Consider the following 15,319-nt stretch of genomic DNA (forward strand, 5'->3'; position numbering starts at 1 on the left):
CTCTTAGAGAAAGGCTATTCATTAGGAGTAGCTAAAAAGCCATATCCTGTTCCAGCCACTCCAGTAAATCCATCCTTGGGCTAATCTCACCCATAAATTATGGTGCAGGGAGAAGTACAGTCTTCTGTTTCCATGTGACAGCACCGAAACAGGGAAAGCAGGACAGGCAGAAGTAGCTGGTGCATTAGCAGTACTGGAGAGCTACCAAGTGACCAGAGGTGTGTAAGTGGTTTCTCAGTTTCCCGAGCCAAAAATGATGATGAGCGGTGTTGAAACAGACGGGTGGTCTCCCTCCCTGATGATTTTTGTGTGTGTTCCCCGTCTTCTTATTTAGTCATTTGAACTATGGAGCTGGCACCACTGGGATAAGGTTGTCCCCAGCGCACATTGGGTGGGAACGTGTGAATGCTACCTCTGTCACTCAGGCAGGTTTCCTTATCAGCCCAAACAGCAGATAGTCAATGCAACAAATCAATACCCACCAGAGACTTCATTTTTGCACTGCGGTGGCTGGAATTTGCTTAGGAAGAAGGAGGAGGATGAGCATATTTGTGGATGTTTGTTCAGGTACAGGTGCAAAGGGCTGAGAGATCTCTGGATGGAAAGCGCTCATAAAGGCAAAGCCTTCAGATGGAAGAGCTCATCACTCAGTGTTCCTAACAACATTTTAAAGGAAATATTTACAGCAAATAAGAATGGCAATTAACTGCCAAATCAGAAAGCAGGTCTCCTGTGAAAGCAGCCAGGTGCTGAACTTTAATGCTGAAGCTATTCCTCATGAACTACCCTCGCTCCCAAATCTCCAAACCCTTTCAGCCACACCAAATCAACAGCAGGTGGGTAAACAAAAACACCACCATAAAATACATTTGCCCTTGGAAACACTCTTGTGAATTTGAGCATTAGGAGAGAGAGGGGATGGTTCTATTTTGGGGCTCAGCAAACCCTCTGTTGTGGGGTCACCTCAGGGAACCTCGAAGCCCTGCCACCTCAGAGCTGCTCGAGACAAGAAAGGGTCCCCAGTCGAGCCTTCCTGGCACCTTGTTAGCCTCACCACACACCCCAAGCCTCCTGCTTTTCCTCCTTGTCTCTTACCATGCCTTCCAGATCTCCAACTCCTTTCCTTGCCCCTCATCACAGATCTTGCATAGAAACAATCTACAATGGATGAGGGGCTCCACCATAGCTACAGGGAACCGGCTTTCTCCAACCCCATAGTCACATTCAAGAGGTCCTTTGTGAGGGAAAGGTGAGACATACTCCCCGGAGAAGACCTTGCCCGCAGGGAGTTACCACCCAACAGGTGCTACACGGTAACCCGATGGGACACATATGGATGGGCCCCAAATGTGAGGTCTTCCTGAAAGACAGGACACTTGGATTACCTAAATCCTTCTTTGACAGATTGCCAACAACTGGTATGTTATTGTAGACCCCTTTGCATTAAAAACAGCTCAAAACAGTAATTAAGTCTTAGAGCCACTGAGATACCTTGTGAAATCCAGAGAAGACCCTGTGTCGATGTGGATGTGCAAGTCCCCTCCGAAGAGGACTAGCCCTGAGTTATGCGGATGTCAAGCACTCTGCACTACTTTGCTGGGGAAAGTGCAGGGTTTGCTTCCTGAAATGGGTGCATCTAGAGAATATAGCCATAGTGATAATCTTGGTTGTGGAATAATTACTAAATTGGCCAAGAATACAAAAGTACAGCATTGTTCACACATTAAGGAAAGTCATAAAATCAAGACGCTTCTGAGGTAGAATACAGCCACAGCCGGCGTACGAAGAATGCGACATCTGCGATTCCCTGTACAAGGTTGTTTACAAAACTACACGAGCGATGGAATGGAATGCGATTGTTCCATGGCCTTCCCTTGTGATGAATAGCAGATATGGGAACGAGATGATACTACGGAACAGATAAGCTGCCTACTTGCTTACTACAAAACAGATAAGTGACCTACACGCTACCTGAGCCAACATTTCATCAAATTTTGATGAAATGCTGTCCTTTGTGCGAACTTTGCTCATTACAATGTACCAAAACACACCTCCATCCCGGAGGCTACCCGCCCCCAAGGTACGACCACTCCTCCTTGAGTACACCAATCATAATAAAAGTATTTATGACTAAAGTCACTCAAACTCCACTGTGAAGATAAAAAGAAATAGTATAAAAATAGCCCGAGAGAGGGGGGATATCAGGGAAGACACCATTGTGAACAAGTCGAGGAGAACTCCATCACTGACTTCCAGGACCAGTCGACGGGCTGAGCCTTTCTTCCCCCCCATAGGGACGCCTTTGGGTAAGACTTAGATTATACCGAGTACTTCCTCGGGGAACTTAGAAAACTCTCTAGAGAATCTCTCTCCTACATTTATAGCCAGGCTGTATTGTTTATAACTTTGTCGCGCGTTTTGTGTATGTAACACCACTTTCATTTGCACGTGCTTTGCAGACAGCGTATTTATCACTGGCAATCCTAAGAACCTATATATCTGTTGTTTAAATAAACTGCACTGTTTAAGTAGCTAGTCATTTCGGTTTCTCACTGAACGCGATCAAAGACTCGAGAGTGGCCGTGCTAGTTCAGGAGCACGACGAGACTGAAGGTGCAGTCCACTATTAGTGTATCCAAATCGTAATAGTTTAATACATATTAAACGCGATTGGACTGATAGTGCTGAATTGGGCATCACTCAGAATTTAAACCTAGCCGCACCTGGCCTCCCACCTCCGTGAGGAGTGTTAGAACACAAGGGGGTTTATCTTCTGCCAAAACCGCTTTGCGCCTTTTCTCGCAACATTGGTGTAGCACTTGCTGTGAAGAACGAAAAAACAACACCCTGAACTGATAACAGCAGTTACCCTCCCCTAGGGCCTGGCCCATCAGCAAAAGTCACTGATGCCTTCACCACCATTTAACAGCCAACGTACAAAAGAAGAAAACACCATCTATCCTCAGAAGAGCTCTTTTGGGTTGAGGCAACAGATCTGCGTCGATCTGCAAATGACAATCTCAGGGTTATGAGACCACACTTAGCCATGCCTCATTATCACATGACAAGGAAAGGAGGTAATTAGTTCACAACATAGAGCAGAAAACCAGATTCACAAAGTGTAGTTAGTACCAGGCTTTCCTGGGAAAAGGTCTGCTCAGAGAACAAAGCTGATTCACAATCTCAAGAGAGCCCACTCAATACAAGAAGGGCCAAGTTACCTTGTAAGGAATGATGGATGAAAAAAACCGCTTTGTACCCTCAAAGCTAGATACCTTAGGAGAACTTTGGAATTTTGTGTGTAAAAAGAATAAGGAGATAGAACAACTTGGGCTGGTCAAAAAAGTCTAAACATCTATTAATTGGAAAACTGTACTTTTCACTAAGTATGTTTCATGCCAAAAGCTCTTTACAGCCTTGTTTTGCCCAAACACCAAGCAAAAACCCCCTGAAATATTTCTACTGTCAATAATAATATCTCTTTTCTGAGACTTGCTTTTCTATTACTACTTGTCCGGAGGATGGTATAACCCGTGATACAACCCAGGCTAGTACCTCCATCTTGGCTAAGTGGGAGACAGTGGGGTATACCAGGAAATGTAGATGAATTAGAAGGATCACCATGTAAAGTATAAAGGCAGGAGACATACAAAATATGTACCCAATGATGTCATGCATCATATAGAGATATCCAGGGATGGCGCTGCGCTTTCCTGAATTGAATTTATGTGGAAAGAGAAATATCAAAGAAAATCCCTGTTTTCTCAGGCTGCACCTCTCCTCATCAGCCACTTGAATTTGGGACTTGATATTAAGAAGTGGATGTTGCTGCAGGCACCACTCAAAATCCCACCAGTGTCCATGGAAAGGTGATTGCTGAAAATGGGGTGCGTAAACCACAGTCTTTGCAACTGCTGATTCTGGGCTTCAGCTGTTGTAAAGATGTATTTTCTCATACAGAGGAAAAAAAAAATATTTTAAAAGATTTTCACATTCTTTGCTTTGCAATGGGGTTACGTGTTAAAAATTGTCTTGTTTAATTCTACCACTATGGTGAACACTGATTTCTACTGAACACACAAAAAAGTAACTTGCAGACAAGTTATACTGTATCCTGTATAATAAAACTGCTAAATGAACACTAAGGAAATTGCAAAGTTAAGGACTCAAAAGATCAACAAGGTTGAAGTGAAAATCACATTTGCAAAACTTTGGTTTCTTACATTTACAGAGTTTAATTTCTGGATCTATGCTCTATTGTGCCTTCAGTGTCCCTGCCATACCAGTTGCAAGGAAAAGTGGGTGCTCAACTGAGTGATAGCTTGGTTGAGCTATTCTGTGTCTCCTCACTGGTCAGTATGTGGTTCCACACTTTACAAAGTCACCCTGCTCGGCTCCGCTCTGATGACAGACAGAACTGTTTGCTTCTTCATGGATACCTGAAAGTACTTAGCTCAGTTAAGTCCAAACATTTTGCAAACATGTATCTTTTTCTTTTCACAGGTCTCCAAGGAGAAAAAGTTGTTTTAGAGCCATTTTACCACCCCATCTACAAAGCAATGCCAAAATATGTCTGTATTTTGAGTGTGGATTCCTGAGCCCTTGCTGATATGGAGCACTTCACATCCTTAGAGCATAAGTCCTATCAGCTCCAGCTGAAAGTGTGTCAGACTTTGGCAAAACTGGTCCCAAATTTGGCTTCACGGTGACATTCATCTCAGCTAGTTTAGATGTGTACTGTGCATCTTGGAGCTAGGGATCTTTGGCCTCCCTCAGAGGCACTGAGGAGACACTGGGGCTTTTGGGCTGTGACTCATCTGACCAGTTTAGATAGCAATATTAGGATGAGAAGAACTGCAGCCTCGAAAAAAATTATTTTTCATTGTTCGTTACATAGAAAGCTGAAAAGCAATTAGCCGATATCCGTATACTGTTGGCGTCCAATGTCAGGGACTGTCTTGACTTTGGGGAAGACAGGAACAGTGTGGGAATGAGCAGTACAGGCTGCTGCAGAGGAGCAGAAATGCCCATCAGACACCATCAGGTCATTGCTCTTAAACGCCCTTCCTCAGCAAGCTCCCGTCTTCCTAAACTGCTCATCCTTGACAACACCTCAGAAACTTGCCGCCTTCTCAGATGCCTGTAACTTCACAGAAGTTGGCCATATTGGGCCAGCTTTACCTAATTCCTTGTGATATAAAGCACCCTCCCAACCCCAACAGAGTGAAATGTCAAGTTTTTGCTCTGACTCATGGTACTGCGAGAGCTTTTTAAACTCAAGGCTGTCCTCATAACATTTCTTATAGGAACTGAACGCTGTGTTTTTTCCCGTCATCTTTCTCAGATATGGCTATCTCGTTTTGTCTCACATTTGTCAGAACACAGCCTGTTACAAAGACATGGCATGGAAAACTTTACCTACTAGATAATGTTTGGCACCAGAAACTGGGACTTTATTCCAGAAGGGTACCGTAATGTTAACAGGTAGTATCAGCCCTTCCTAGAATACAGCACAGTAATCATATCAAGTAAAAGTCCTGATTGATCGATCGATCGGAAGGTAATTCAGGCTGCTTTCCCAAGGAAATATACTCATTTTCCGAAGAGCCTTGAGCAAAAGTGCCACATGTACTAACTAAAGTGAGCACACATCTAATTAAAACCCTACAGGTAGCATGAAGCTTTTATGTTGCTAGTTACTAACATGACACAGTTGCTAGTACCTAGTTTGTGATGTTTGTTGTGGCAAAATCAATTAAAAACAAGTTGCTAGCAGAGATTAAACAACCACCTTGCATGTTCATACGAAAGAGCATCCCCACCTTTCCGCCCAGTCTTTGCTACATCTCATTAACCAGATTATCAGAATTAATGAGCAAATATTTATCCACATATGAATTAATGAAGATAGATCTGTCTAATTAAAAGCTCCTTCCCAGAATAACCAGGACAAAGTTTTGTGTGTGCAACTACAATAAAACCATCAGACCCAGCTTAATATAGATGTATTTAATGTTATATGGCATATTTTGGTATTGGTTCCAAAACTCCTGTTGGGAGATTTTATAACATTTTGCCCACTGAATCACAGTACTTTTAAATTTTTCAGGATCTATTTTTTTCCTGTTTGTGGTACATCCATTATAGCAACTGCCTCCAGATGCGTCAAGCCACTGCAATATAAAAACAGACATTTGGCTTTAAATAGTTTTATTTGGTGGTGTGGTGGGTGGACTGGAAGCAGAGTAATCCCATACATAGGTCATGGGAGATCTGGGTCCTATTCCCAGTCACTTCACTGAATCACTGCGTTGCTTTGCCCAGGCAGAGGCAAAGCATATGTTCAAACTTGGGTGCCCAAGTCACTATTTGAGGTCCTGAACACACCATCTCTTGTGACACCAAAAACTGCACTAAACCCCTCCATCCGCCTCTGTCCATTTACACAGGATAATGGGTAGGAAGGGAACCACACACACTTGTTTGGGGTCCAAATAATAATTTCTTGCTGGCTATTTCCAAACACACATGGACTGTTTCCCTGTTGTTCTGCACTCTGGTGGCTTCTGCACTAGGGCACACGGAATGAACCAACACCATCAAATGCTTTAGCTACATAATTTACTCACAGGCTTGTTATCCACGTGCCTACTTGTAATTCTCTCCTGTGTCCTTCTGCAGGATGTCAACATATCCTCCCTGGAGAGAAACCCAGCTCACAGGCTGCTATTCCACTATATTATCTTTAAACAGACACAACCAGTGCAGATGACTCCCAGCCAGGTCCCCTGAGCCGGGATTATTCGTCCAGTGCTATCCCAGTGGGCTGTATACCCCCGTGTACATTCCCTTCTATCATGCCGCAGAAATGACATTCTGGTAGGCTGCAACATAGCCCTAATGTAATTTCAGACACTCTGAACTGGAAAAAAAAAAAAGAAAAGAAGCCGAAGTCACATTTGAGGGCAACTTAAGCAACAGTATATTTCGCTTGGGAAAGCAATGGATTTGCCCACACCGCAATGCTTTAAATTTAGTCTTGAAAAACAGGTCAAGAATGGTATAGGGCCAAGAGATCTTTCCCTGAGAAAGGGAGATGGGCTGGAAGACCCATCCATCCCCTATGATTTAATGAATTTATACTAATTTGGCACAAGCCCATTTGATGGAAACATCCTGTGGTACAAAGCAGATTAGAAGAATCTTGCCTCTTGTCTGGATGATGTCCAATAAATCAAATTGAAGCCTGGTATCTAGCACGTTTTGAGACCGGATCTGTGTCTTTGCTGGCATTTTTAAGGAATGTATGGTTCCTGTGGACCAGGATCAACAGGGGACGTGTGGCAGATGGAATAGCTCATTGCAATTGCTCTTGTTCCAATTTGATTTGATGCTCTGGGCCATAGCTAATTATTTCAAAGCAGTTGCCCATTCCTTTTTCCATGACAATTCCACCATGACTTAGAAAATTCCAGGAGATACAAGAGACTGCCCTAACAATCAAAGTAATTGAATTGTCTATCTTTCATCCTCCTCCTTTTAAATCATGCTTTTGATCAGGTCCTCCTGTGCACAACAAAACTAAATAAGTTTGGTTTTCTGTGGAATTGCGTGTCATGGTGGATTTTTAATGAGTATTTTGTGGTGTCTAACCAGAGGCTGAGCTCACTCTGCAACCTTCCCTCTGTGGAGGACAGTGCAGAAGTTCCCACTCCTTTACCTATCTGCCCATTTTTATGGGAACTTGATATATTGAGGACTTTTAGCACTTTCTCAAATGTGATTGAGATTGATGAAACAGTCCAACAGGTGGTGGGGAAAGGCTTACATACACACAATCAGAGTGATGACATAGGCCCTTTTTTTCTTAGGAAACCATGCTAAATGCTAACCAGGATAGAATTAGATTCTCCTTTTCTACCTGAAAAGACTTTGACTCATCTGAAATGTGCTTCTACCTACATGGTCTTCCTCATCGTTTATTTTACAAGTAACAGTTAGTGAAGCCTGAGCCCTGCTATGCCTCTGTGAGCCCATCTTCTGCAAAATGATTTGTGAAAGGACTTCTGCCCTGTGAAAAACAGCACCTACAAAAATATTTCTGTTTTGTCTCGAAGGAGACCTTTCTGAGCCTTGTTTGTGTAGCAGCTGCCTTTCCTTCAGGATGCAGGTAAAAAAGCCGGTACACTATTTTCTTGAATCATACTTGGAAATGAGTACCAACTTCCACTGCAAAGACAGGCAAGTCACCACTCCAAGGCAAGCATAAGACCACGAATATGGAGGGGTTTGCTTACGCTGAGGGATCTCTCAAGTATTTCCTTGTCTGGGTAACCTGCCTCTTGTGGAGGGACAGGGTGACGGGAGCCTTAGGTTGTGGCCTTCACACTTGTGTGGTACTAGCTATGGGTGCTGTTGTGCCTTTCTCATGCTGTCCTTGATTTCTAAGCAAATCCAAAGAATAACAGACATGTCAGCCCACCACCCAGACTAGACTATGCTTCTTAAAAAATAAGGGCCATTAAGGAGTGTAAATTGCCATCCTGGGTACGGGGTAGTGCATTCTTGATCCCAAGGGATGGTTATTTTCTCTTGGATACTTCTGGGGTGATGATGGAGAAGGTCTTTGCCTCCACTCCTGAGATGGTCCCATTTAGGGTCCCACACTGTCTTTACACACTCCCCAGCCACTGAAAAGTGGCTCCATCCCTCCTCCTATTCTTACTTACTTCCTACTGGGTCAGGTTTGAGAAAGCAGGTAACTATCTATAGGTGTTTTATAGGGCGTTCTGGTTCCTTGACCATTGCATAGGTGCCTTAATGCAAGGACAAATCCAGTACCTAAATTTTAGCCGGATTTTCCATTAGCAGAAGAGCCAGTGAAGCCTCTATGCTTGAGTGTCTTAAGAAAGAATTTTTGTGTCGATTTTCCAGTGTCAAATAAAGGCTTGTACCAACACAGGATTGAGCTTTCCCTCACCTGGGTATCTTGCTTCCATTAGATTCAAAAACATCCAGATTAGATACATCCTACCTGCAGTGCAGACACCATCAGCTGGTTAGTTGCCTCTGGCTACTTCAAGCAGCCAGAATCAAGGGAGAAGAAGAGGCAGATTGACACCACAATTCATCTCATCCTAAGGAGGATGTCCAAAATAGGCCAGATGAGTCACACCTTCAGGCACTCGCCTTGGAAAGCTAAAGAGAGCTTTGGGTGAATACGACTGGTCTGGTATTGGTGTAAACGTTGCTCAGAGAGGGAGTTGGACCTTCAGAGGTCCCGGTCCCTTCCAACTAGCACCTCCGTGATGCTATGACTAGCTGAGATGAAGGCACAGATGTCTGAGACAACCAAAGGGAGATGAATCCTATACTACAAAACACCCTTAAACTCCTGCCCCACATCTGTGAGAAGCCTCCAGTTATGTTCTCTTGATAGGTCTTTGCTAAGGGAAGAGGCACCCTGGCATAAACCACACAACCACCACTCAGGATCCCCAGACAAAGCAGCTCAGTAGAGCTCTACTGCACACCCGGCAAAAAATACAACCCACACAAGAGTTCTGTGGGTAATTAGGATTTCATCTCTTGTTGAACAGCCAGCTGCTTAAAGAGTCTCATTAGCCATGCAGACTGTTAATTGTGTTAAAACTCCTGGTGATGGCATCCTGTGCTTGGGGACATGTATCACAAGCCCAAGCAAGCTAAATTACTCAGCTGATAAATAGGCTGTGGAGGTACTGAGGAGTTTGAGCTGATTTAAAGAAGTATCTTTGTAGGTGATTCAAGCATGGAGAAATGGCAGGCAACATTCAGCACATAAATAGGTTCTGTTATTTAACATTATTGGTTATTTCAGCTTCTGAACACCGATGGGATAAATATTACTCCTTTTTAACTAAGCTGGAAACTATTTGGCAGAAAGATGCAAAGACGCGTGCAGACTCACACAGACACCGATGACAGGGCTGACACAGAAGTTTCTGATTGCTAAGTCCATGCTAAGCAGAGCTGGGAGTCTTTTTTCAGTTTACAAATTTACTTATCCCTTAAAAGTATAATCAGACAACAGTCAGACAACAGTGTAAGTCACTCAATGGCAACTTCTTGCAAATTCATGTCAAATAGAAAAAAAATAAGTCAAAACATTCCAATATTTTCAGAATATAATAGATCACTTATTCATTTTAATGTGACAGTTCATGTTGAAATGCATCTGAGTACTCATTTTTTAAAAAACTTCCTCCTTTCTTAATTTGAAATAATATGTTTCACTTCAACTGAAAGTGATTTTTGTTTCTCACTGGTGTTTCATTTTCATTTAGAACGTGTATCAATATCCTTTCCAGTTGGCCACAAATTATTTCATGTAAGTTTGTCTAACAAGCCAATAAAAAAGCCTTTCTACCTAACCATTTAGAATCTTCTTTTCAAGGAGAGTTGGCCCCAGCATGTTTCAATTTGTGGATTTACTGTGAACTTTGCTGATTTCTCTGAGTTTCAGACCTGCCTCCTGAGCTGTAAAATCAGAGATTATTCCTTGCAGAAATTTCTGTTCTCCTTCTAGGTAGCATTGAATGATTCTCAGATTTGAATAGGAAATTGCAATTAATAAAAGGGGGGTGAAATCAAAGGCAGCGTATTTTGTAGTCATAAAATAAATGAACTTTTGCTGTGTTTATACTATATGTATAATACAGCAGGAAGTAAAGATCAAAACTATGTTTATAAAGAACTTGGCAAGTTATGTGCTTGGAGGAAGCAAATGGGTTCACGGGACGTACTTAAAGAATGAAGTTTGGATTTTTAGCTGGTGTAAATCAGCGTCTCCTTTGACTTCAGTGCAACGGTAATGATTTACATCAGTGAGAAACTGGTTCACGAGTTTCAAGGAAGGACAGATATGGTAAAGCAAAATAAAATATTTTTTCTACTGAAAAGTATTTGCCTGATGTTTGTTCTCTATTTCCAAGTACTGGGAATAACTGAGAGGAACAGGATTCGGATTCCCAGCTTTATTAGCTGTAAGGTATAAAGGTGTGAATGAGGTTCAGAGTTGGTTCCTGCCCTTCTGACCGGCCAAGGAGGTGAGTGTCACCCTAGGGCTGCCCAGAGAGCTCAGCCTTCGGGTACTGGCATCTCCCTGAGCCCCATGATCCCCAAACTATTTATTTGCAGGCTACAAAAATCCCCCAACACACCTCATCAATAAAATGGAAACTGAGGCACAGTCAGATGGGATAATTCATCTCAGGTCTTGCAGTGAGAGAAGTTCACAGTAGCCTTATGGCTCCCTGCCTGAGCTATACCATGAACCCCCACGCTCACATAGGTTGAAAACTCTTCACAGCCGCAATTTCACCCCTACAGAGAGCTGCGATAAACTCACCAAATGCCACCCTCACCCAGAGAGAGAAACTGAAGCAGAGAGGTACAAGACAGCAGCATGGTGAGACCAGGCACCCACACCTTGATCCACCACCCTAGGGACACCCCTGCTCCGGAGGCACCATTGATCCTGGTGAATTATCCCCCTGGAGGGCAGATGGGGATTGTTTGGCCGCAATTAGGTGTCTAATAGCCTTGGGCTCCAGCTGTCCCCAGGGGGACAGCCACAATGCTGGAGGCAGATCAGAACCTCAGCAGGTGAAAATTAATCTTGTGGTCACGATGCTATTTCCATTGACTTTTTTAAAAATCCTGAGAAAAAGTGCAGAACTAGCTATATGTTTCCCTGGCTGCAGGGTTACTTGGACACAAGTCCCTGGGGGGCTGTGGGACATGCAGGTGCCACCGAGCAGATGGAGTGACAGACCTCTCTGCTTTGCTAAGCTCTGCGCAAAGGCCATCCTCTATATTCATAAGTTATTTAAATTTCTTCGCCCTCCCCACCCCTCCCAGGTTTGTACACCACTCCAGAAGGTTAATCTGATCCCCTGAACCGGGTGCCTGATGAGGTGGTGATGAAGAGGCGCGTTCCTGCACTTTATGGGCTGTAGGTAGCACTGGTGCTGAAAGGGGACATCATTTTGGACATCACACTTCTCCGGAGGGCTCTGTGCCTGCTCGGCCTCCTCTGTACGTAGAGGTCTACGTGCTTTTCAGACGGGCAAACAACTTGCCAAAACTTCAGAGCACGAAACCTGTCAGACAACACCAAAGGAGCACCCGGTGACACGGGCACCATGGCAGGGCCAGGAGCTGTGGGCATGACTCCTGCAGGAGGTGGATCAGACCCAGGAAATCACCTAGGACCATCACCCTTGTAGGTAAGACCTGGTCCTGCTCCAGGTCCCTGCACAATATTGTCATCCTGGGAAGTCAGTGAGACTTACGCTTCAGACTCTGACATGCTCCTTGGGGATATCAGACCTCACTGATCTCCAACATCGTCACCAGTTCAAAACAGAGGTGAGAGCCCTGGGCCCACAAAGGCAGATCCAGGTGCCCTCCCCAAAATCAGAAGGAAGGGAGGCTGGGGACAGGGACTGCAAAGCTGTTTGGAGACCACTGTGCCACAGTTACAGCCTGTTTGAAACAGAGCTGCTTCCTCCTCAGCCTGAACTTCATTAATTAAGCCGCTGAATGCAGAATAAATTAATTAAACCAATTATTATGCTGCTATTTTATTAATTTGCTATTTACTTTGATTGATTATATGACTCTGATTAATAAATATTGTATAAGTGTTAATTAATTGAATTAATTCCTTGCTGGTTTATTCACCTACCAGTTACCTATCCCTCACCTCCATGCATGAGTTGTGTCCTGAAAGTTTTTCCCAAGGAGCAGGTTCCTGGGGGCTCAGACATGGGCAGTGGGGCTGACATAGGGGACAGGGTCACTTACCAAAAGGCAGGACAAAGAAGAATGGGAACCAGCAGAGGATGAAAACACCCACGACAATGGCGAGAGTCTTGGCTGCTTTTTTCTCACGGGAGAACTTGAGGAGCCGCACGGAGAGGGAGCTCCTGAAGTTGTGCCCCTTGCTCCGGGTGCTGGAGAGAGGCTCCTCCAGCACGCTGCGGCAGTGGATGCGCAGTACCACCTCCATGGATTTATTCCTCTCCTTCTTGACCCCTGCCTCCAAGCTCCGGGTGGTCCGCCTGGCCACCACGTAGATCCTGAAGTACATCACCAGGATGACCATGAGGGGCAGGTAGAAGGAGAAGAGGGAGGAGAACAGGGCATAGCCTGGCTCCTCCGTGATGCTACAGATGCTCTCATCCGGTGGTGGCGGCTCCTTCCATCCCAGTAGCGGCCCAATGGAGATTACCATGGAGGAGAGCCAGACCACCACGAGGATGACCCCAGCCTTCCTCTCAGTCATGATTGTGGGGTACTTGAGGGAGTATTTGACGCCAATATACCTGTCCACAGAGATGATGCACAGGCTCATGATGGAGGCAGAGCAGCACAGCACGTCCACCGCTGCCCAGATGTTGCAGAAGATGCGCCCAAACACCCAGAAGCCCAGCACTTCCAAGGTGGCCGAGAAGGGCAGCACGGTGGTGCTGAGCAGCAGGTCGGCGATGGCCAGGTTGACGATGAAGTAGTTGGTGACCGTCTGCAAGTGCCGGTTGCAAGCCACCGAGAGGATGACGAGGATGTTCCCCACGATGGCCGAGAGGATGAAGACAGCCAGGAAGACCCCGACGCCCACTGCCTGCACGTCCAAGGCGAAAGTCAGCGTGGTGCCGTTGCCCTCGAGGGTGTCCTCACCTTGCAGCCCCCAGGACCGGTTGGCACCGCTCTGGCTGCCCTGTCCCGTCTGGTTCCCACTCAAGCTGCCATTGCTCAAATCAGGGAAAGTCATTGTAGAAAAAGTCCGGGCTCCATGGAGGGCGAGGAGAAAGCGATGCCGAGGCGCAGCCCCCCCGGCATGATCCCCGCAGCCCCCTCCAAGGCTCGCTCAGCACCTCGCTCTCCCCGCGACCCCGGGGCAAGGCTCGGTCCCCCCGGCCGGGGTGGAGGGGTGGAGGGCAGGCGGGATGCGCTGCTCCTCGCCCCCCGCCTTAGCCCGCTTCACGCCGGCCGGCCTCGCTTCCCCCCTCCCCGCCACCGGCTCTGGCCGCCGCTCAGCCCCGCCGCCGGCCCGCCCGGGGGGGCAGCGAGGTCGGTGCCCCCCCGCTGCCCTCGCATGCTCCGGGGGGCTGCGCTGGGCAGCGGCCGGCAGCACTCGGCGGCTCCGCTCGCCTTCCCGCTCGCCGGGAAGAGCTCCGGGAGGGGCGAGGGGAGGGAGGGAGGGAGGGGAGGGGTGGGGTGGGCCGGGCCGGGGGCGGGGGGGCGGCTGTCGGGAGCCCCGCGCGTCAGGTGCCGCCGGAGGAGGAGGAGGAGGAGGAGAAGAGGGAGGAGGAGGAGGAGGAGGAGGAGGCGGCTGTGGGACGAGGCGAGCCCGGGGCAGGGGAAAGCCGGTAGCAGCGCCGGGCCCTTGCAGACCCTACGCGGGGTGGCGAGACCACTGCTGGGGGCAGGCACGTACTTGGGGGGCAGAGACCCGCTCGGGGGGCGGGGGGAGGCACCACTGTGGGGCCCAGGAACCGACGGAGAGGCCAGGAACACACTTGAGGGGTACCCACCCGCTACGGCCACTACGGGGGCGATGTCACTGCCTGGGATGGGCAGGCACCCACTCGGGGTGGGGGGGGCGACACGCAGCACTGGGGTGCAAACACCCCTGCGGGGGGGGGGGGGGGGGGGCAGGTACCCCGAGGGTGCAGCCGTCCCGCCGCGGCGCCGCCCGCCGCCGCCAGGGGGCAGCAGCGCGCAGGGTTTGCCCGGCGGGTCCCGTCCCCCCCGGCCCCGCCCCGGGGGTCCTGGCGCCGCGCTGGTGGGGGGGCTGCACCTCCTCATTGGAGACAACAGGCACCCGCACCCCGCCTCTGCAAGGCTGTCAAGTCCCCCCCCCAGTCCCGGCATCCCACCAGGAGGGATGCTCTGCAAGGCTGGCAGGTCTCCTCCAGCCCCAGCGTCCCACCCAAAAGGGTGCTCTGCAAGACTGGCAAGTCCCCCCCCCAGCCCCAGCATCCCACCAGGAGGGATACTCCTCAAGGCTGGCAGGTCTCCTCTAGCCCCAGTGTCCCACCAAGAAGGGTGGTCTGCAAGGCTGGCAGGTCTCCTTTCTTGCCCTGCATCCAGGGCTTCCCAAGGCAAGCATCCTTCCCAAGCCAACCCTGGTCCTCCCGTCCTGCCTCTCCAGCCCAGGCATGCTGCCTGTGCTGCAAGCATGGGCTGCCCCTCGCTAGTTCCTTGCAAAAGCAGAAGGGACAATCAACATCTCGCATCCAGCGACAGTGTGTGATGGGCAGCTCCATGTCTG

The 15,319-nt window shown here is 47.6% G+C and overlaps 1 protein-coding gene across 1 annotated transcript in view; it reads right to left on the minus strand.

The window, feature by feature from the left end:
- The window catches only part of ADRA1D (adrenoceptor alpha 1D), a 48,039-nt gene extending 33,835 nt beyond the window's left edge, over positions 1–14,204 (minus strand). The window contains exon 1 of the mRNA XM_074587249.1: positions 12,850–14,204. Within this exon, the coding sequence (XP_074443350.1) occupies positions 12,850–13,816 (967 nt within the window). The 5' untranslated portion in view covers positions 13,817–14,204. The remainder of the gene's footprint in view (positions 1–12,849) is intronic.
- Positions 14,205–15,319: the final 1,115 nt, after the last annotated feature.

This window comes from Larus michahellis, chromosome 5 (assembly GCF_964199755.1).
Source record: "Larus michahellis chromosome 5, bLarMic1.1, whole genome shotgun sequence".
NCBI classification, from domain to species: domain Eukaryota; kingdom Metazoa; phylum Chordata; class Aves; order Charadriiformes; family Laridae; genus Larus; species Larus michahellis.